Raw genomic sequence first — 18,941 nt, 5'->3', positions numbered from 1 at the left:
AAAAAAAAAAAAAAAAAACTGTCCGTGTAATTCAGTTCAAAATTAATGTTTAATAATAAAAAAAATCACGAAGGAAAATAGTCGAGGACGAGATATAGAGTGTCCAAAAGTTTCTCTTCAAAAGACTTTCTGAAAGGTGCTTTTAGAAGTTTTGGTTTTTGTGAGGGAGATCTATCATTTATAGAATTATTTACGATATTTTCCCGATGGTTGTTATTTTCGCGCTATTTTTTGCTCTCTTGAGAATATCTGTCAAATTACACAAGTATATGTTAAATTATATTGGAATATGTAGTTTATTTGACGAAAAAGTTTGACAATATATATATAATATATCCATATGTATTTTTTATGTTTTGCGTTACTGCATAATAACTGTGAATTGATCTCGACTTGTAGAGTTTAGCAAACATATGACCGACTGCGAACGGATATGTGGAACATTAGTGTATAATTTGCGAAACAGGAAGTGCGAGAGAGGCACGTAGTAGATAATGAGTATTGGAGGAAGAGAGAAAGAAGAAGAAAGACCGGAGCACAGCGTATATACGGTCGTTACCGCAATGAATTTAATTCCGTTTTTTTTTTTTTCCTAACAGAAATTTAATCCATTATTACGTCACAACTTACTTACAGGGGATAATTCTTACGGATTTATTTCCACAAAAGTTGAAAATTAATAAAAAATGGATAAAACAAATGTAATTTCTTCACAAAAAAATAAGAGATTATTACATTAATTTAGAAATTATTATCGTCATCATCAACTATTGTTGACTGATTACGCGATTCATGCAGAAATGAACACAGGCAATTTACGGAACAAAAAGCGGATCCAATTATTTTGACGCAAACTAGGTACGAACAAAAGTAAAAGTGCGCATAGGATGAAACTTGTATGTTCTTTTCCTCTGTCTCTCATTTTATAACTTCACGATAAACGAACAGAAAGTGTATACCTATCTTACATTAGTGAAAATAGTAGATTTTTAACTTTGACGTAAGAAGGAACGAGAGCGATGGAAAATATTTTTGCGGACATGTGTAAGCAAAACACGGTCGTTACAACGAAAAAAAAAAAGGTTGCTACAAGCATCTTGAATCCATATTTCTTCGAAAATGAATATTATGTGTGTGTGTGTGTGTTTGTATGTGAATATCACGAATCTGTTATGAATCTGCCTTCCACAGTTTTGTAACCCATTTCATTGTATGACTTGAAAACAAGCCCCAATTATAAGAACAAGTAGAGAAAGAAACGAAAATTTGGCTATATTATTTGGTCTAGAGAAAAAAAGCAGTGATTGAGAGAGATAGACGATGTATAAACTCTAATAATGTTTCACGCACAAAGAAGAAGAGGCACGAGACAAGAGTAGTGACTTTCGTCATAAACGAAGCGAAGGGTTCGACGGAGACGGACGTACTTCATCAAACGAGTGAAAGAAACAAAGAGAGAGAGAGAGAGAGAGAGAGAGAGAGGGGGGGGGGAGGGGCAGAGTCTAGGGCAAGTGAAAGATGGCATGAGAAGAGTCTGCACGCGATATATACAAGTGAAGCGCGAAAACGAAGATGCAAGAGGGAGAGGGCGATCAAGTAGAAAGACAAAGATAGCGAACGAGTGGAAGAAGCTGGAGGTAGATGCGGCGGCTACGTCTTTCTCGAGAAGTGCGACGAAGACGAAAGACGTCGGACGTGTCCGTCTACGCGCGCTCCGAAGGGGAAGGAGAGGGGTATAGGTTGTTGGGCAGGGTGTAGGGAGCGATCACACTACCCTGAGGAGCCCAGCGGAAGAGCGGAGAAGGGAAAGACACGAGGCAAAATGCGCGATGTCGGAAGACGGTGGGGAGAAGAGCGGTACCGATGAAGAAGAGGAGAAGGAGGAAGAGGAGAGTATACCGCGCCGCCGGGATGGAGGGGAGGAGAAGGAGAGGGGGGTCAGACGGGGTGAATTGCCGGCGACAAGGTCACCGTCTATATCTCGCTGGAACCGCCGATACGCGCCTTCGGCGTTATACCCGCACGATATACTCTAGCTGCGTCGCGTTTCTCTCTCTCTCTCTCTCTCTCTCCTGCTTTCCACCCTCTCTCCCTCTCGTCGGCAACCTCGTGCAGCGGAGTTACGTGTATGCACGTGTGCATACAGCCACGATGTGCGTGCAGACACGTCGAGACCCATGCGTGAGCTAGCATAATAGGAATAAAGAAAGTGACGCTCATCATACGTAGACGACGAGCACGTTGGTCAGAGGAATTTCGAGGGTCGAGAATAGACGACACAATCGAGGAAAAGGAATCTCCGATATATCGATAGATGTAGAAGCCACTCATTTCGAAAATATGTCACGTTCAAATAAAATGCTGTCACGTTTTTCCCACAAATATTGTTTACCTTCGCAATCATTCAAAAAAAAATTTCCAAAAAATGTTCCAGAAAAATTAGCGTTATGTAAAAAAATTATTAAATTAAAAAATCTTTCTACTTTCGCATTATTAACTCGGGAATTAAAGGCGATTGGAGAGCGTGAGCAACACGATTGAAAAACAAAAAAAAATTCTGATTCACGAATACAAAAACACTTGTGTATCTCACGGCCATAGAATAACATTAGTTGCCCCCTTTAACCAGAGATCTGATTCAGTTGCGACACTACATCTGTGTTTTCGTGACCGCTGTTCTGTCCGGAGTTTAACATTTTGGCATTCGATTCTGTTTATTTGGCATCGATTTCGGAGAAGGTTGGTCGGTGCCGCCGCGAAGAAAGGACCGCCGGTCGAAATTGAAAGTCGAAATCGAAAGCGCGAGAAAATTATTTTGGTCTCTCGCGCTTCCTCCTCGCTACCGAAAGCCGCGTTTAAATGCCCGAAGGAATCTATTTTCAGCGGCAGGAAACGCGCGAGATACGGACGTGAACGTGGAGTGTCAACGCGCGTATCAAAGTGTAGCGATCGCTCGTCTAAATTTTCTTATCGGCGAGGCCTCGGCGATAAAAAGACCGAGATCTCGGTGGTAATGTAAAGAGAAAAATCAACGGTGTGGACTGGAGAAATCGCTACAAATAGAATAATAAAAAAAAAAAAAAACGTAGCCTATTTTTGCGATAATGTTGTTGCTTACAGTTTCTTTATTTTTTTCTTGATAAAATATTTGTTTTAATAGCCACGGAAAATAATGATCCAAAGATAAATTGGAGAGAGACAATGTTTGCATAAATATACATATTTACATACATTATTAATTAATGGAATGATTATAATAAATTGGCAAATAATATATATGACATGGCTATAACTCTCAATAATGATGAAGTCAATAGCTCTTATTCAAGTAAATAATCGTAAAGTTTAACAATTTTAATGCTATTGATTTTATTATTACTGTAATTTGCGTTTATTTGAATAATAATTTATCTCAATTGATTATCAGTCGATTATTTCAATTAATAGCAAGATGAATACATTTTCAATTTAGAATATATAAAGACTGGTCTATATATATAAAGAAAATCTAAAAATAGCTACTTTTCTTATCTGCAAAAAAATTAAGTCATATCGCAAATGCCGCTACAAAAATGCATTGTTGTAGTCTCGCCGATAAAATAAAGCGAAAATAAAATTTTGAAGCGTCTTGTTTTTCGCGAATTACTATGACATTTGGAAATAGCATACGGCCTTGTCTGGTCCTTGCACTCAGAAGATTCTTCGATTATTGTCGTCGCGTGGGCACGCGGACACCCTGTCGATAAATTTCAAAAATATTTTGCGACATCGTGCGAGAGCCAACAACCGGAAAGATTAAAACGGTATGATTCCTCGATAGCAACGTGCTCCAATAGTCATCGGCAAACGATGGGAAAACCTTGAAGAGTCGTTTACTCGAACGACTTTACGAACACGCCGTGGCTCTTTCTTTCCCGCTTCCTTCCTCGACGCCCATCCTTCATTCGCCGATTATCTCTATCGTCGTTGAACTGAATCCATTGAACGTCGCGCGTATCTCTGTCCCGAGAATAATTCTCCGCGAAACGTGGCTCTTCTTATTTCGCGCGATACGACGATTCATACACGTACCCGGAGTTTACGCATTCCACGATCTCGCCGATTCAACTCTTCCGAGAATTTCGTAATTAAACTGCACTTCACATTGAATAACGTTTGAATAAAACATTTTATTTAAATCATTTTTTTTTTCATCTTTTTCAACGTTTAATTAAATTATCGATTTTTAATTTTCAAAATTAAATTACACGCTCTTCGAATAAACGAATATAATGGAGAAATCATATTACGCAAATGTATCAAAAAAATATATAAATAATTTAATAAATAATAATGTATAAAAAATTTAAATAATTTTTCTTCCTAACCATCTATTTCTGGAAGAAACGTATGGAAGAAAAAGCCTAGAGCTAAATAAACCTCGCAATCAAATTACATTTCACGCTAAATAAATCCGTTCGATTTAAATCGCATTTAAATTATCGATCCTTCACTCCTTCAAGATTAAATTATACATTATATGTTTTGCGATGGATGAATCACATGTTGCGCAAATTTAAAGACTTTCCTTCTCCTTCTCTCTACACCGATGCATTTCTAGAAGAAATGCGCGCGGAAGAAATGCCCTAGAGCTAAAGAGAGCTCGAGCGGTTGAGAACCGTCTGGTGCAACAGTGCTATGCATTTTTGCCGGCGGCGGCGGCGGCGGCACCGCGTATACCCACACGCACACACGCGAACGGCGGGCGCGCTCGTGTGCACGGCACAAGTGTACACGCGGAGGAGCGCACGCTCCGATAATATGTACACTGCAAATATACAATACTACAATACACATACGTCGGCCCCCGGTAGGGGCAGAGACCCAGGAAGGACGCGTGCTTCTCTGTCAGCCAGCGCCTGCCGCAGCCTATGCGCCTATCCGAGTGCTCTCCCCGTCCTCCTGCCCCTTTCCCCCTCCTACAGGGTGACGCCGAAAGACCGAACGCGCTAGTATCTTATCTCTCGCCTTACGCATACCTTACATATGTGAATTGCAACGTGTCCTTCCTCTACGATTTTTATGTAATGTATATCAATTCGACCCTCTGATTCGAATCTCTTACTCGCCTGGTGATTCGAGAATCGCATTTTGTTTACGGCGACTCTAAATGGAATTTTAATTTGCATCTTGTATATAGTTCTTGATTTTAGTAATTTTCGTATTCTCGTTTTATGATTAAGAAAGCAATGTTTTAATTAAACTTCTGCCTCGTGTACAAAATAATCCCACGTGGACTGTATGAATTATAACAGTTTTTACAAATAATAGATTCTTGAGAAGACAGTCATTAAAATTGTCCTCCTCGCACATTTACAAGGTTCTCTTTTACGTATTTTACTGACTTGACAATGAATTTTTTCTAAATAAATATTTTTCAAGTGTTGTCAATCGACTAATTAAAAATTTCGAATTAAAACCTCGAAGTATTTCGTACAGTTAGTATGTTTGCAGTAATATATTCCTTTGTGATTGAGCGATATTGCAGTATAAGCTAAAAAGCTGTTGTTTTATTTTTTCAATTTATAGATTAATTTACAAGTTCAGTTTATAGATAGTAAAACATCAAAAATTTTATCCGCACAAATTTGATTTTACATGATATAAGCATAATTTTTGTTAAAGGTTGCATTTGGGTCGCAATTTACATGGTAAGATACAAATGCAAAGCGAATTCGCGTCGAACTATTTAATTCCGTAACCTTCTTCGCGGTAACAATTGCGAATTTCATGCAAAGATTTAACTTCCTCGTGAATATTTAACAGACGCTAGCGGCGCTATTTAAAGGAACTTTGCACTTCTGAACTTATTATTGGATTGCGCGATATCAGCGCGAAGCTGATCATCGCCTCGTGCATAACTTTGTCGAGGAGAATTTTTGACCAGACATGACCAGACTTGAAAATCGTCGAGATTTAAATTTTTTGAAATTTAAAAAAAAACCAAAATGTTAAAATATTACGAATAGGTAAGAAATGTAAGCAGAATGTAATAGAGTTTTACAAGTCTGACATGAAAATCAAATCGTTCACAGATTTATGTTTCACTACGCACAGACAACAATTAAATAGAGTAAATTGGAAATTTTAAGACTTCAAAAAATGTGTTCACTCCAAAACACAATATTAATGCAGGCAAATGCGAATGAGAGGCAAAAAGAGTATATGATATAGCAAATTATCAAATTTAAAAGGTAATATTGCAAAATTCCTTTAACCAGGAAAAAAGATGTACGAGAGTTTGCATGCACGAATCGAAACTTGCTCGTCAATTGTGTTCACGGCGTCCCGTTATTTTCTGCCTCGCGTGCAATTTGCGAAACATGCTGTGGCCTACAATAAAAAAATCCGATACTGCTCGTACTTCCGGAATACGTTTGCGGATGCCGTTAATCAGCATGTCACGTGTTGACGATATAAATGCACCGGTCGACTTTCGATTTTTATGCTAAAAACGACGAGTCCGCGATTTCGCGGCAATTTTTACGAGACCCAAGCGCCGATTTATTTTTTCGCAGATGTCAAAATAAAGAAGAAACCGCGTACAATTTGCGAAAAACATTTTACTTATATTTCATCGTTCAAATTATTTATTTCTTAAAAATAAAGTCCTGCGAGTAACGAGAACATAAAATAAAAGGCTAAAATTTGATTACGTAAGACGTTATCAATTTTTCAACACTCCCGCGAAAAAATAATGCGATGTGCAACGAAAACTCGCGCTTTTCCAATGAAATGGATATCGCGGAAACCGGCATCCGTGTGTGTACCGACCATTGTCGAATAAGCCGACACGGTTCTATTGTTTCGTGTCTCGCTCGAGCGATCGGCGCTATTTTGCGCGAGCATTTCCAAGAGAAAAGTCGGATTGTTGTCCTCAGTCAGGAAATGAATCGCCCCTTCCTGATCGACCTAGACCTACACCTAGACCTAGACTCTGACGCGTCTCATTTCTCTCGCACTTGCACGCGCTTTTCCTTTCTTCGCGGTGAAATGCACATCTGTTTCGGGAAACAAACTCGCACTTTCACATCCGGATGAGTACAAATAATGTGATACATACATGAAATTATTTTTATTTTGAAAAAGAAAATTGTAGAAAAATGGCTTATAACAACATATCTTTATTAGAAATAAAACATGTAAAATGCATACTATTATTTTAAATTTTTATACATATAATAAGATTGCGTAATTTTAATATTCGTAATTGATAAAACATAAAATCTTCTTTTTCTCTTGCTTATAAAATATATAATTAATAAAAATGAAGTGAATGGTGATTACCGGAACTTAACTGTATTTTATAATTCGCGTTATGGCGGATTTCATCGACAAAGGAAGCCGGTTATAATACCGATCAGGAAGTAGACTATGGTACAAAGCGCAACATATGAAGCCGCACCCAGTCGACCTAGACCTAGACCCAGTCTAGCCTTCGTCATTAGAATCCACTCTGCATCACGTTTCGTTCTATTATTTTTGCTCGCCGTTATGCGAGGCGTGTTACATAAGGCTCTGTTCGCGCGCTCGGCCCTTTTTACGCGGCGCAGGAAATGCGCTTTATGAAATTCTTTTCCCTCGCGATCCATTTCTCTCGCCATTTTCACTCAACTTTGAAAAATGGTCTCGCGCTCTTCAAGACAAAGGGAATTTCGCGATGCCTGAATCAGGATACTTAAATAAAACTTGAAATTCACTCTGAGGCGTTCTAGATTCTTCGTCGATAAAAAAAAAAATTAAAAATTTGAAACGAGAATTTTTAACGATAAGTTTGTGCATATATTTTATTTATCGTCGGCTAAAACTATTTTTTCTATGACATTTAATAATAAAGTGATAAAAAAAATAAAACGACTTGATTTCGATAACAATTTCTTTATCACATTCCGTTAAGAAAATTTTGACGAGTCAATAAATGTGCGCCGAAGTGTAAATTGCACAAAAGTACTAAGAATAGAACGAGAAACTTTTATTACGCTGTTAAAAAAACGTGGAAAAAAAAAACGTCGGTACATATTGACTAAGAGCACTTTGAACTCGCTACGTTTCAGACTCACTTTCGCCGTTAAGGATGCTTGTTGCCAGATAGCGAAATCATAAAAATGATTGATCATATGTGGCAGTGGCGATGGCCTTTCTCGGCATTATCTTGCTTATCATCGATTGCTTATGCCAAACAAGATTTCAATCGCAAAGGTAAACCGAGGTAGAAAAATACTTGGATGAGACTTTAGCACATTTTACGCTGACTGATAACCGACAGCTGTGTAAGTGGCTTGATTTACATTGAGCAATTGTGAAAAGATTATTATTTCCGTCCGACGAGATGCCACTCGAGAGGAATGCAACGCGTGCGCTTGGCTTAAATCGAATATTCTCCGACAATTTGATTGGCAAAATAAGCAATTTGCGAAGATTAATCTTACGAAATCTTGATTGTACGATTACATATCGAAAGTAGCATCACGCGAGTCGCTTTCGATATATTAATATATATATATATATATCTAATATGCATAATCTGATATATAATACACATTCTCCTGAATGTAAACATCGTAATACGGAAGATAATTTCGCCAAGATTACGTAAACCATGTTATTAAATCACCGTCTGATAAACACACACGTAAATAGAGAGATAGGTTTATATTTACTGCGTTAATATTATTGAAAATTTTTGATTATTGTGATAACTCTTCGCCGACAGTGATATACTTGATGGAGAGCAATTATAATTAAGATATCAGTCCAATAAATTATACGTATATTACATAGATAACTTTTCATTGATAATCTTTATGACGACCGATTATTTCTCGTAAGAAAAAAAAATATTTAAAAAATGTACCTTCAAATAAGTATTTCAATTTCTTTTTCAATGATTGGAAATAGCTTTGGGATATCCTGCAATTCTTGATATTGCTATATCACTAAAATATTTAAGTCACATCTCGCAAAACTACATTGATCGATAGTTGCATCATTTAACTTGATTCCATCCGTCGTGCTTTGCGATTTTTCAAACAGCGAAGCTGCACACGGAATTTTTTCTGCAATCTCCCTGTCCGGCTGTCGGCTCTTTTACAAGCGAAACTGTTATTCGTCGACGTCGCGTTCTATTTTTTCCTCGAGATTTCCCGCGATAAAAAGTCACTTCCCCAGCCCCTCTTTGTGCGTTCACCCCTTCTTCCTTCGTCCGCGCGCATCTTGCGCATCCGCGAATTACGTCGTTGCGTTTCTCTCTCTCGAGCAATCTTTTAAAAATATCTCAGGAGTACTTGATCTAGGGCAACCAGGACATTCCCGATCCCCCACGGTTCTCACATTTTTCGCGCATTTTCTCGCACAAAATTAAAGAAAAATAAATACATCGCGTTTTATCAATCCCTTTATGTTTTTAACATAAAGCACTTTACTCGATATTATATTATAAAAATAGCGAATATAGTCGCGAAGAGAATTGCAGATGACAAAGTTATAGAGGGATGACATATAACGAATGTGACAGAGTATTTAAATACGATGTTAAAATTGAATTTTCCGTATTCACACAAGTTTGATTTCTTATAAAACGTTATGAGAAATCAAACTTGTGTGAATACGGAAGCCTATTCTTAAAAAGATTCTATAAAATAATTTGGCTTTTTGAAAGCAAAATTATTTTATAGAATCTTTTTAAGAACGCTTTCTCTCTACGATGATAAAATTGAACATATTTATTCCACTTTTGCATGTTTATGTAAATCATTTGTCCGTTTGTAGAAAAAGACCAAAATATTTTAATGGCATTTATTTGTTGATAATAAAGATGCTAATGCATTCGCAGACCAATATCAAGCTTTAAGTTGAGAGTATAATTGATGTTCACATATTTGTATAAAAATCGGGTTTATCCTTGACACAATACACGTACAGGTGAATGATGCGAATTAAAAGAGAAACAATATCGTAAACCTCAGAAATATGACATTTATGTATATTTCAAAAAAACCTGTGCTCTTTCTTTGAATAAAAATATTTTTTTCTGAATATTGCTTGAAAAAACTTCTAATTAAAAAGTACTACAACTTTATTCACAGTTATCCACTTTTTACTCGCGACAGAATATGATTCCCACGAATATGTTCTAAGCTCTCTTACTATATTGTTTACAAAATAAGCAGAAAATAACTTTGATGGTAAATTGGAGCAGTTATATAAATATATATATATATATAAATCATTCTTTTTATATTCTTAAGAATCTAAAAAGACGAACGTGTGTATCTCGTGCTGGAAATTTTGGAAAATTTTGAAATTTCTTAAGCAATATTACACAATAAACGCGAAGAGACTAAAATGAATAAACATAGGAACCAAAATCGTTTTGACGTATTAACGTTCTATCGTTATTCGCGGAACCTTGTAACACTTTCGCTTGACGCGTCGTCAGCGTCAAAATTTGTGCCACGCTGGTTTGCCAACGCGCGCCTCGCGTTCCTTCGCTTTCGTTCCCGGCATGCTTAAAGGGTCTTTCACACGTTCACCGAGAGAAGCGCTAACGGACGACGAATCGCGACTCGACCGATGATGATCCAGTCGAAAATAGCGGCGCGCTATGCTATTCTTTCCCCGGGTTACTATTCCGGTACGTACCCGGTTGTAAGAAGATCTATAACGCGAGATAGGCCAACAGTTCACTCGATAACGTCCCTGATTATTTACTACTTTTACGTAAACGGTGGTCTTCCTACGCTCTTTCATGCTCGTCGATCAATCGACCGAATAAACGAATCCGGCGTGAACGAGCGCGTTATCGATTTAATGGATCAATACCTAAGCGTGTAATCTGTGAATAATGGCAGTAAAATTCCGTGTGCACTTACAGATACATAAAGGTTTCAAGCTGGTCGAAGAGAAAGTTGAAAGCTGAAAGCGACGCGAGCTCGTTTTCGAGTATTCTGAGTTGTTATGCATCATCATCTCGTTTATTGCCGGGTTGCGCAATATTTGTGCGGTACAGTGATCTAGATAAAAGAGGCCTATGTCCAATTGGCTTCGGCGAAATCGCGGAAAATTGCACTTTTGGCAACGCGCAAATCCTCGCGGTGCAGTGGCCGGCCGGTTCCGTGGTCCGAATTCGAGAGATTTATTCGAAGCACAGAAGCGAGTCGCGTAAGCTCGCTGTCGGGAAGGAGAAAGAGAGACAGAAATTCATTGGCGTGAATAGAATTCCATTAAACCATAGTTTATACCTATCAGAGCTATAGTTACCGCGCGTTATTTCTTCCCACGAACAACGCGAGTATTTAACCGTATTTCTGCACAAATGCAAATCAGCTGACCATCAGAATTGTAGGTCAAATATAAATCTGCAATGCTTTTCGCATCAAATTTTATTAACAGTTTTTTTTTTTGGAGCATTTAAATCTATAATTAGACTAGTTATATTTTTCGTATAACTATCTATTAACAAATATCTTACTAATTATATATTTCAGATTTTAATTAACGTACAATCATCACGATATACAAATAAAATGATTATATTTTACATTAACCATTTTTTAATCCAGCAAAAAAAATTGCTGATGTTTGTTTTTTTTTTTTTTTTCATTTCATTTCGAATATTATTTTCTCCATCCTTCTCTGTCCTTAACAGGTTGAATTTTTGCCTGTCCACCATCACCGCCCGCGCGAACCGTTGCGCCTACCGCAATGGGAACACGGCCGTGTCCGTCGGACGGGGGGAGAAGAAGGGGGGAGGGGGCCGGCGACGTTACCAAATCGCTATGGCGTAACATTTTGCTTATTCACGTTCGATTATACAATCTGGCACACTTTTACTCGAAGTGCGGCGCGGCGAATCGAGGCGCAGTGTCGTTACGGCATTTTTGTCTTTTACTTTCCAAACTTTACGTAGCAGCGTCCTCTCTTTTTAAGAAGAAAAGGGAAATGTTCCCTTCTCTTTTACAAAATTAAAAATAAAGGTATATGCGACGAAACACAGGCTAATTTTTATAATTTATCAAAAGCTTTATTAAGCTTTTGATGTTTTCCCTCCTCTTGATTATTGACAAATTTTCTTTTTTATCTATTTAATTTAATCGTGAAGATAAAATTAAATTTTCAGAAAATAAAGAAATTAGCGTTTCTCTCATTAGTTGTCATTTGGAGTACGATGGGAAAATCATAATAAATATCAGACTATAACGTTTGTCACCGTAATTTATATCATTTTTCATGTCATCAAAAAGTAACAATAAGACGTTAAATTTCACACGATTAAATCGAAATTATGACAGAACTTGTCGCTTCGTTTCTATTTTCGTGGCTTTTTAACTTAACAGAGCTGTTTGTTTAAAAAAAAACTAAGTTATTTTGAAGTGCACAAATTTCGATTACTCATCTCTTATTAATGTAAACATGTATTTCGAACGATCGTAATTCACAGTGAGGTAAACGTCGATTATTCATGTTAGGTATCTCCGCAGCCACAAGTGGTATTTAGAATTTAGATATACGACGGAGATGCAGCAATCCTTTCCTGCGACGTCGTAAAAAGGAGGTTAAAAGGCAGCCTCGTGCGCGGGATATTTTCAATTAGGGAAAGTTCGATCTCATTGTCGACCGACGCGGCGGGAATCGCAACGTACGATTATAATAAAACGCAATGCTGCCGCTTCCGTTCGAGGCGCGCTTACTTTTGCCTGCCTGCTTCTCTTTTCTCTTCTTTTCGCGACGATAATTGATACTCCGCGCTCGCACGCGGAGAATTTCACCGCGATTTGTGAAGCGCCGGCACTTTCCACCGCGACCTGCGCTCGTCAAGAAATCAACTTTGGCGCCGATCTGAGAGCGCCCGTGTCTCTTAGAATTAATCTGGCGATGCCATATGTCGACGTGATCAGCTGTCGATTCGAATCAAACCGGTTTTAATGGCGAAAATGAAGAGATTTCACGAAATCGCCGCCGAGAAACTTTCCGGCTGGTTTGATCGTGTTCTGATTAATTATACCGATCCTCGACGCCATTGAATCACATCGTTTGCGTGTATAATTAATTTTCCCGACACCTTAACGCGCAACTTAATTCGGTAAGAATTTAATGTCGCATCCTCGACTTTTAAGATTATTTTACTCTTTATTAAAATGTTTACCGAAAAAAAATATACTTTTAACGAATGAAATTTGACAGACGCAAACAGATAAAACAGATAAAAAAGTAGAAGAATATCTAATCACGTGACTATTGTGAAAACCTGTGAAAAAAGAATGGCCGCGAGTTTTCTACGAGATCACAAGCATTGAAAGAGAAAACTGCACGCAACCGCAAGACGCGAGAGCGTAGACGGAAATGCTTCGGCGGTAGCAGCAGCAGGAAGCGAATCTGGGCCGTCGAATCGGAGAGCGGCAAGTGGGTCACGAGAACGAGACGAAGCCGTGCATCGGAGATGACGGCGACGACGGCGACGACGTTGGCGCGTCGCACACTTTTCAACGACGTTTTCCCGACGACAAGGCGAATCCTTTCACTTGGCATCTGCCGCGCGGAGGAAGTTCTCCGCTCGCGATTTCGTTTCAACCTGACTAGATCGCGGCCGACGTCGTTTCCTGCCTTCAAGCTTCTTGTCGAGAAACTCGGTGCAACTTCTGTTCCGCGATCGCGCCTGCCTTTGAAATCCTGATACGCGGGATATTGTTGTCTCTTTTTATATCCATTAGAAAACATTATCTTTCGGAGAGATTAATTTTATTTGCTCGTATTTAGCAAACAGTGTGTTTAGCATTTTTTGACGTCAATCCGTCTCGTATCTATAATATAGAATGTTATTCAAAGTTTATTTAATAAGAAAAGAATTGTTTTATTTCGGATTTTAACAGGAAATTAAATAAAAGTGTCAGTCATTTTGTACGTTCAAAATTGTATACAAATGATATATGCTATTAGAACTTAACTCTTTTAGAAATAAGCAGAAATAGAAATGTTTTAAGAAATATTGAAAATAAAATAAGCATAATATTAACCCTTATTCCGTATTGTTATTTTTGGCACCTTCTAACTGTACAGGTGGGTCAGCGTATTTTCCATAAGTTTATTAATATGTAAAAGTGTTTTAAAAAATCTGAAAAAATGTATATACCTTCTTTGAACATTCTAAATAAAGACTAAAATAATAAGTTTGAAAAATAATTTACTTAAATATATTATTTTATGATTATTTGTTTTCGAGAAATTGACGTTGTTAGAAAAATCACAGACAAAAATGATCCATCAGTACGGAGTAAGGATTAATAGATTATTATATCCGCATTTTGCTCGGCATTTTATTTGTGAGTTGCAGCGCGTTTCGCGAAATTGGATGTGGCTAAAAATCGGTTATTTTCAAGTTTTTCATATCTCACGTCAATCAACGCTTTTTACAAGCTGTTTGACATATTCAACAAAGGTGTATAAATATTCACGTAGTCATCGATTCAGTAGCGTAATACTTTTTTGTCGCAATTCTTTTCGACATTCACCAAAAAATAAACTTTTACGACTAAAGCGGGAGTTTATATTACCACTCGACGAAAGATTGACGTTTTGAAGGTTAAAACCATATAATGCGAATACATGAACGGCTAAACCGCTCACAGGATCATCGGGGAGCTGTATCTTGTAGATTTACGCTTGCGTGCATGATAATCCGTCAAAAGCGAGAATATTCCGCCGTGTTTGGTTGGTCGGCAACTACGATATCGAATCGATATCTCTACGAAGTCGAAATAAACTCGAGCTACCGAGAATTGTCGTTACGTCACGACAATCCAGGTTTCAGATGCCAGACGCAAGATACCGAAATCACTGTTTCATCGAACACTTTCTTGCCGTCTCTCTCTCTCTCTCTCTCTTCCTCTACCCTTCGACCGCCGATCGATCACGATGAGAACGAAGATACATTCGTTATCGTCGAAATTGTAGATAAGTAAACGAGGTCAAAGAAAAGGCCCGTCTTATTGTAAGTCTAGTTCGAATTCGTGAATCGCTACAGAATCTATTCCTATAGCTCTATCCATATAAAGAGTGTGATTTTGAAATTTCAATATTTGTTTAAAAAATCAAGCACACACACACACAATTTCACTGTATATTTTAAATATGATTTTTTTTTTAATTTTTACACGATACAGCCTGACAGAAATTTAATGTCTAAATATTATTGCTGTTACCTATTATTTTATCTATTGTTCTAATCAGTTAAAATCAAATACATTTAAGAAAATTGAAGATTTCCACGAAAAATTGCCAATCACGTACAAAATAAAAAATTTGGACTTACGCGAGGGTGGCTGACGGTAATGCAAGTGCTGCAGACTCTGCGATTGATGGTGATGGTGATGATGGTGGGGCGGCCCCATGGTCGAACCCATGGTGTGGTTGTTGTGCTGATGGTGCGGCGAGCTCCCCCGATGTGGATGATATTGGGAGGGATGATGCTGATGCGGATGATAGGAGGGCGGCAGAAAGGTCGCCGTCGACGGGTAAACGCCAGGGCTGTGGCAGGCTGACCTGCCGAGTGCTGCTGTCAAGGAATCAATACACTTGATAAGAAAGTACGTGTCCCTTCAAAATGTATTCAAAATTTTATCTCGTTAGAAACGCAAGGTTTATAATCATGTTCTCGTAATCTCTTTTATATAAATTATATTAATTTAAATTAACATTTTAAATATATCTATCTTTAAACTGTTCAAATATCTAATTTCTAATCAAACTAATTTTTTAAAGATAGATAATTGTTTATAAAAAGTTATGAAAAATATTCCATGAAATTATAAAAAGTATTCTTGATAATTTTGTTATCACACAATACGAGATCTTTAGGAAATAAAGACAATAAAGATTTAAGTAAAATCTTTTATAATTACGATCGTAAATATACTTGCATTAACGATTTTATTTTAATGATCGATAAATATAAAATAAAGATCGAGCTCACCAGACGACAAATGAGAATGATGAGACGCCAGACCTGGTTGGAGGGACGAATTAGGATTGAGCCTGGCTTTCAATAAGAGATTCGCGTCCTCATTGCCGCCGGAGGATGTGCTGGACTCGACATCGCTGACTCCGCTGTCCGCTGGGCTCGCTGGCAGTGATCCGCTTCCTGCTTCCGGCCGACGACGGCATGAAACAAAGGAAGGGGACGCGTCCTCTGTGATAAATAGCCGACAGAATTTAGGGCTAGCGATAAGGCGCGACATCGTCAATTAATCTTCCGACGATACCATTTCGCGCAAAAGAGCACGATAAATGAGAGGTGCTCGACTATCGCGTGTTAGAAAAAAAGAGTCGCGTTATCTTCTCGAAATTATTACTCGATTATAAAAGAGTTCTGTGCATCAAGGCCAAAAGAATATTTATAGTATAGAAAAAGAATTTTTAGGAGGAATTAAAGAAGAAAAAAAAAAAAAAAAAAAAAAAAACGCGCATATACATAATTTTAAATAGAGATAAATATTATTTAAAAATTTTTTAAACAGCTGCTATTTTTGTTTTTAATTATTTACCATTATTCTTATGTAAAATTGTCTTATTTCCTGTACGCATACACATAATTTTAAATAGAGATAAATATTATCTAAAAATTTTTAAGAATAACTGCTATTTTTATTTTGAATTATTACAATCATTTTTATGTAAAATTTTATTATTTCCTTGAATATTTTTTTTTCCAATAGTAATTTGCTTTTTAAATATTTTGCTCTTTCAAGATGTCCGATATAATTTTCACTTTTGACGTTATACACTACAAATATGTGGCAATTATCGAATTATTGTTCGATGTTGCATAATGCATCGACGATCGACCGGCTCGACGACTCTAAATTAAAGCCGCGCGTCGCTTTCGTCCATCGCTTTAAACAAATTAGATGTTCCATCGAGAGGTCCAGGGAGCTCGTTCGCTCGCTCGCTCGGCTTTATCGAACGTCGTCGAGCCACGCCGAACGTGTTCTCGCGCGCGCCGTCAATTAAAGGCATCTTTATGCAACGGGCGAAGGTCATCCGGTCATTGGGTATGCATATCGCTCGCTCTTCCCACGGTTCCCTCCCCTCTCCCTTTCTCCCTCGCGACGCGACTAACCGTCTCGAACGAGTCCTAAAGGGTTCTGCACGAGTTATTGCTCTCTTTCCTCCCTCTCTCGTCATCATTGTCGCTGTCGTTATCGTCATCGCCGCGTTATGCAAGCCGATATCCACGAATTGGATCGGCCGTTGCATAAAACAGCGATCGAGTCAAGTATTTTAAGAATCGATTTATGCCCGAATTCCTGGCGAAATGCAACGGTGACGGTGAGCGGTTTTGTCGTTGCGCGATGCAACTTTTGTGAAATCGACGCTGTTCCACTAATCCCAATTTCAAACTACAAACACGGAAATGTTTATTTTACTTTCGTTGTTGCTTTCCGCATCCCGTGCGCGTGTTACGACTATAATTGTTCGTCAGAAATCGCGGATATTTCTCACCTCCTCTTAACGGCCGTAAAACGATTGTTCGATTGCGCTACTTTTCGGTCAATTAGCAAATGGCACAGATAATTTCGACGCAATCATTCGACAAAATGTCCGAGTAATCCGTGATTGTTGCTTCAGTAATAAATCATCTACAAGAGAATGTCCGCCTTGATTTACGCCGTGATTCAATTAACGGTCGTTTCATTTTACACAAATATCAATCATTCGTAAAATGCCAATCTTTTATTTAATTATTCGCTTCACAATCAGCTCGAATGTGATATTTTTGATATTTCAATGAAAATGAATTTATGAAATTTTTTAGATGCATTGTATATTGCAAAATTGAAGCTTATAAAAGCTTATAAATAATTAAGTTAAAATATAAAATATCACATGTATTCTGTTTCTTATTACAAGTCAGTTCTTTTAAACTCACTTCAATTTCAGAAATGTAGATATTACGACTAATTATGAAATATATTTCTTCAAGTGATGTTAAAAATTTTAAATATTGGCGATCATCTATTTTACTTCTTTTTTTCATATTTTTTCACATAATTATTCTATATTATTACATTTATATAATATATCTATATAATCCATATAAATTATATCACAATCATTTGAAAATCTATCGCAAACTGACTGCAAAGTCCTCCAGAAATCTCGTCAACGTTTCCAAAAGATGTTTGCCGAATGCCTTTACCTGGCGTACTCGTGGCGATGGCGGCAGTAGTGTAAGGCGGCTGGCCCATCTGAGCGTGACCGGCCAAGTGTCGACCATATCCGTTCTGCAGCCCCAAGGCGTGCTGCTGGGGATGCTGGGAAAGGATGCCATGGAGCAGACGGGTTCCCGTGCTACTGGTGGTGGTCGCGCTAGTGGATCCTGGTTCCACTTTCACACTCGCGAGACCTAATTGTTCTTTCTCGCCCGTGTCATGTGGTTGGATTTCCCTGGTGTCCACTGCAACAGATAGACAAATAATCGTTGATAAATAAATGAGAAGAAGAAATATCAAAAATATTTAAGCTGGATCAATATTTTGAGTGAATCATCGTGAACGACAGAATATTGTAGATATTGTATGCAGTAGGGACACATCAATTTCGTTTATATAAAACAATAAAAATATAAAGATATTTTTATGCAAATTTCAACGTTTGCTTTATTTGCTCTTTATTTAAACTTTATTTACATATAAAGTGGAATTGTATCGCGTTCTAATAATATTTATCTGAATTCAAAAGATAATAATCACTCGGGTTTCATCAGTGAAATATCCATACAAATAGTAAGAGATATTTCAATAATATTTAACAATAAATAACAAAATCACAAGTTAACCATTATTTTTATTTCAGAAATTAAAGTACAGCATAATTTTTACTCGCTGCTTTACAAAGAGCAAAGCACC

General features: G+C 37.6%; 1 protein-coding gene across 6 annotated transcripts in view; it reads right to left on the bottom strand.

The window, feature by feature from the left end:
• Eip74ef (Ecdysone-induced protein E74) overlaps positions 1 to 18,941 on the bottom strand; it is a 188,081-nt gene that overhangs the window by 18,478 nt on the left and 150,662 nt on the right. For 5 of the 6 annotated variants that reach the window (XM_072896087.1, XM_072896090.1, XM_072896085.1 and 2 more), the window contains 3 exons: positions 18,233 to 18,490; positions 16,007 to 16,174; positions 15,347 to 15,589 (listed from right to left, as the gene is read on the bottom strand). In XM_072896087.1, coding sequence (XP_072752188.1) covers positions 15,347 to 15,589; positions 16,007 to 16,174; positions 18,233 to 18,490 — 669 coding nt within the window. The remainder of the gene's footprint in view (positions 1 to 15,346; positions 15,590 to 16,006; positions 16,175 to 18,232; positions 18,491 to 18,941) is intronic. The other variant, XM_072896089.1, reaches the window with a different exon arrangement.

This window comes from Anoplolepis gracilipes, chromosome 7 (assembly GCF_047496725.1).
Source record: "Anoplolepis gracilipes chromosome 7, ASM4749672v1, whole genome shotgun sequence".
NCBI classification, from domain to species: domain Eukaryota; kingdom Metazoa; phylum Arthropoda; class Insecta; order Hymenoptera; family Formicidae; genus Anoplolepis; species Anoplolepis gracilipes.
Note: the sequence above shows the minus strand (reverse complement) of the source record. Positions and strands in the feature narration are given on the sequence as shown.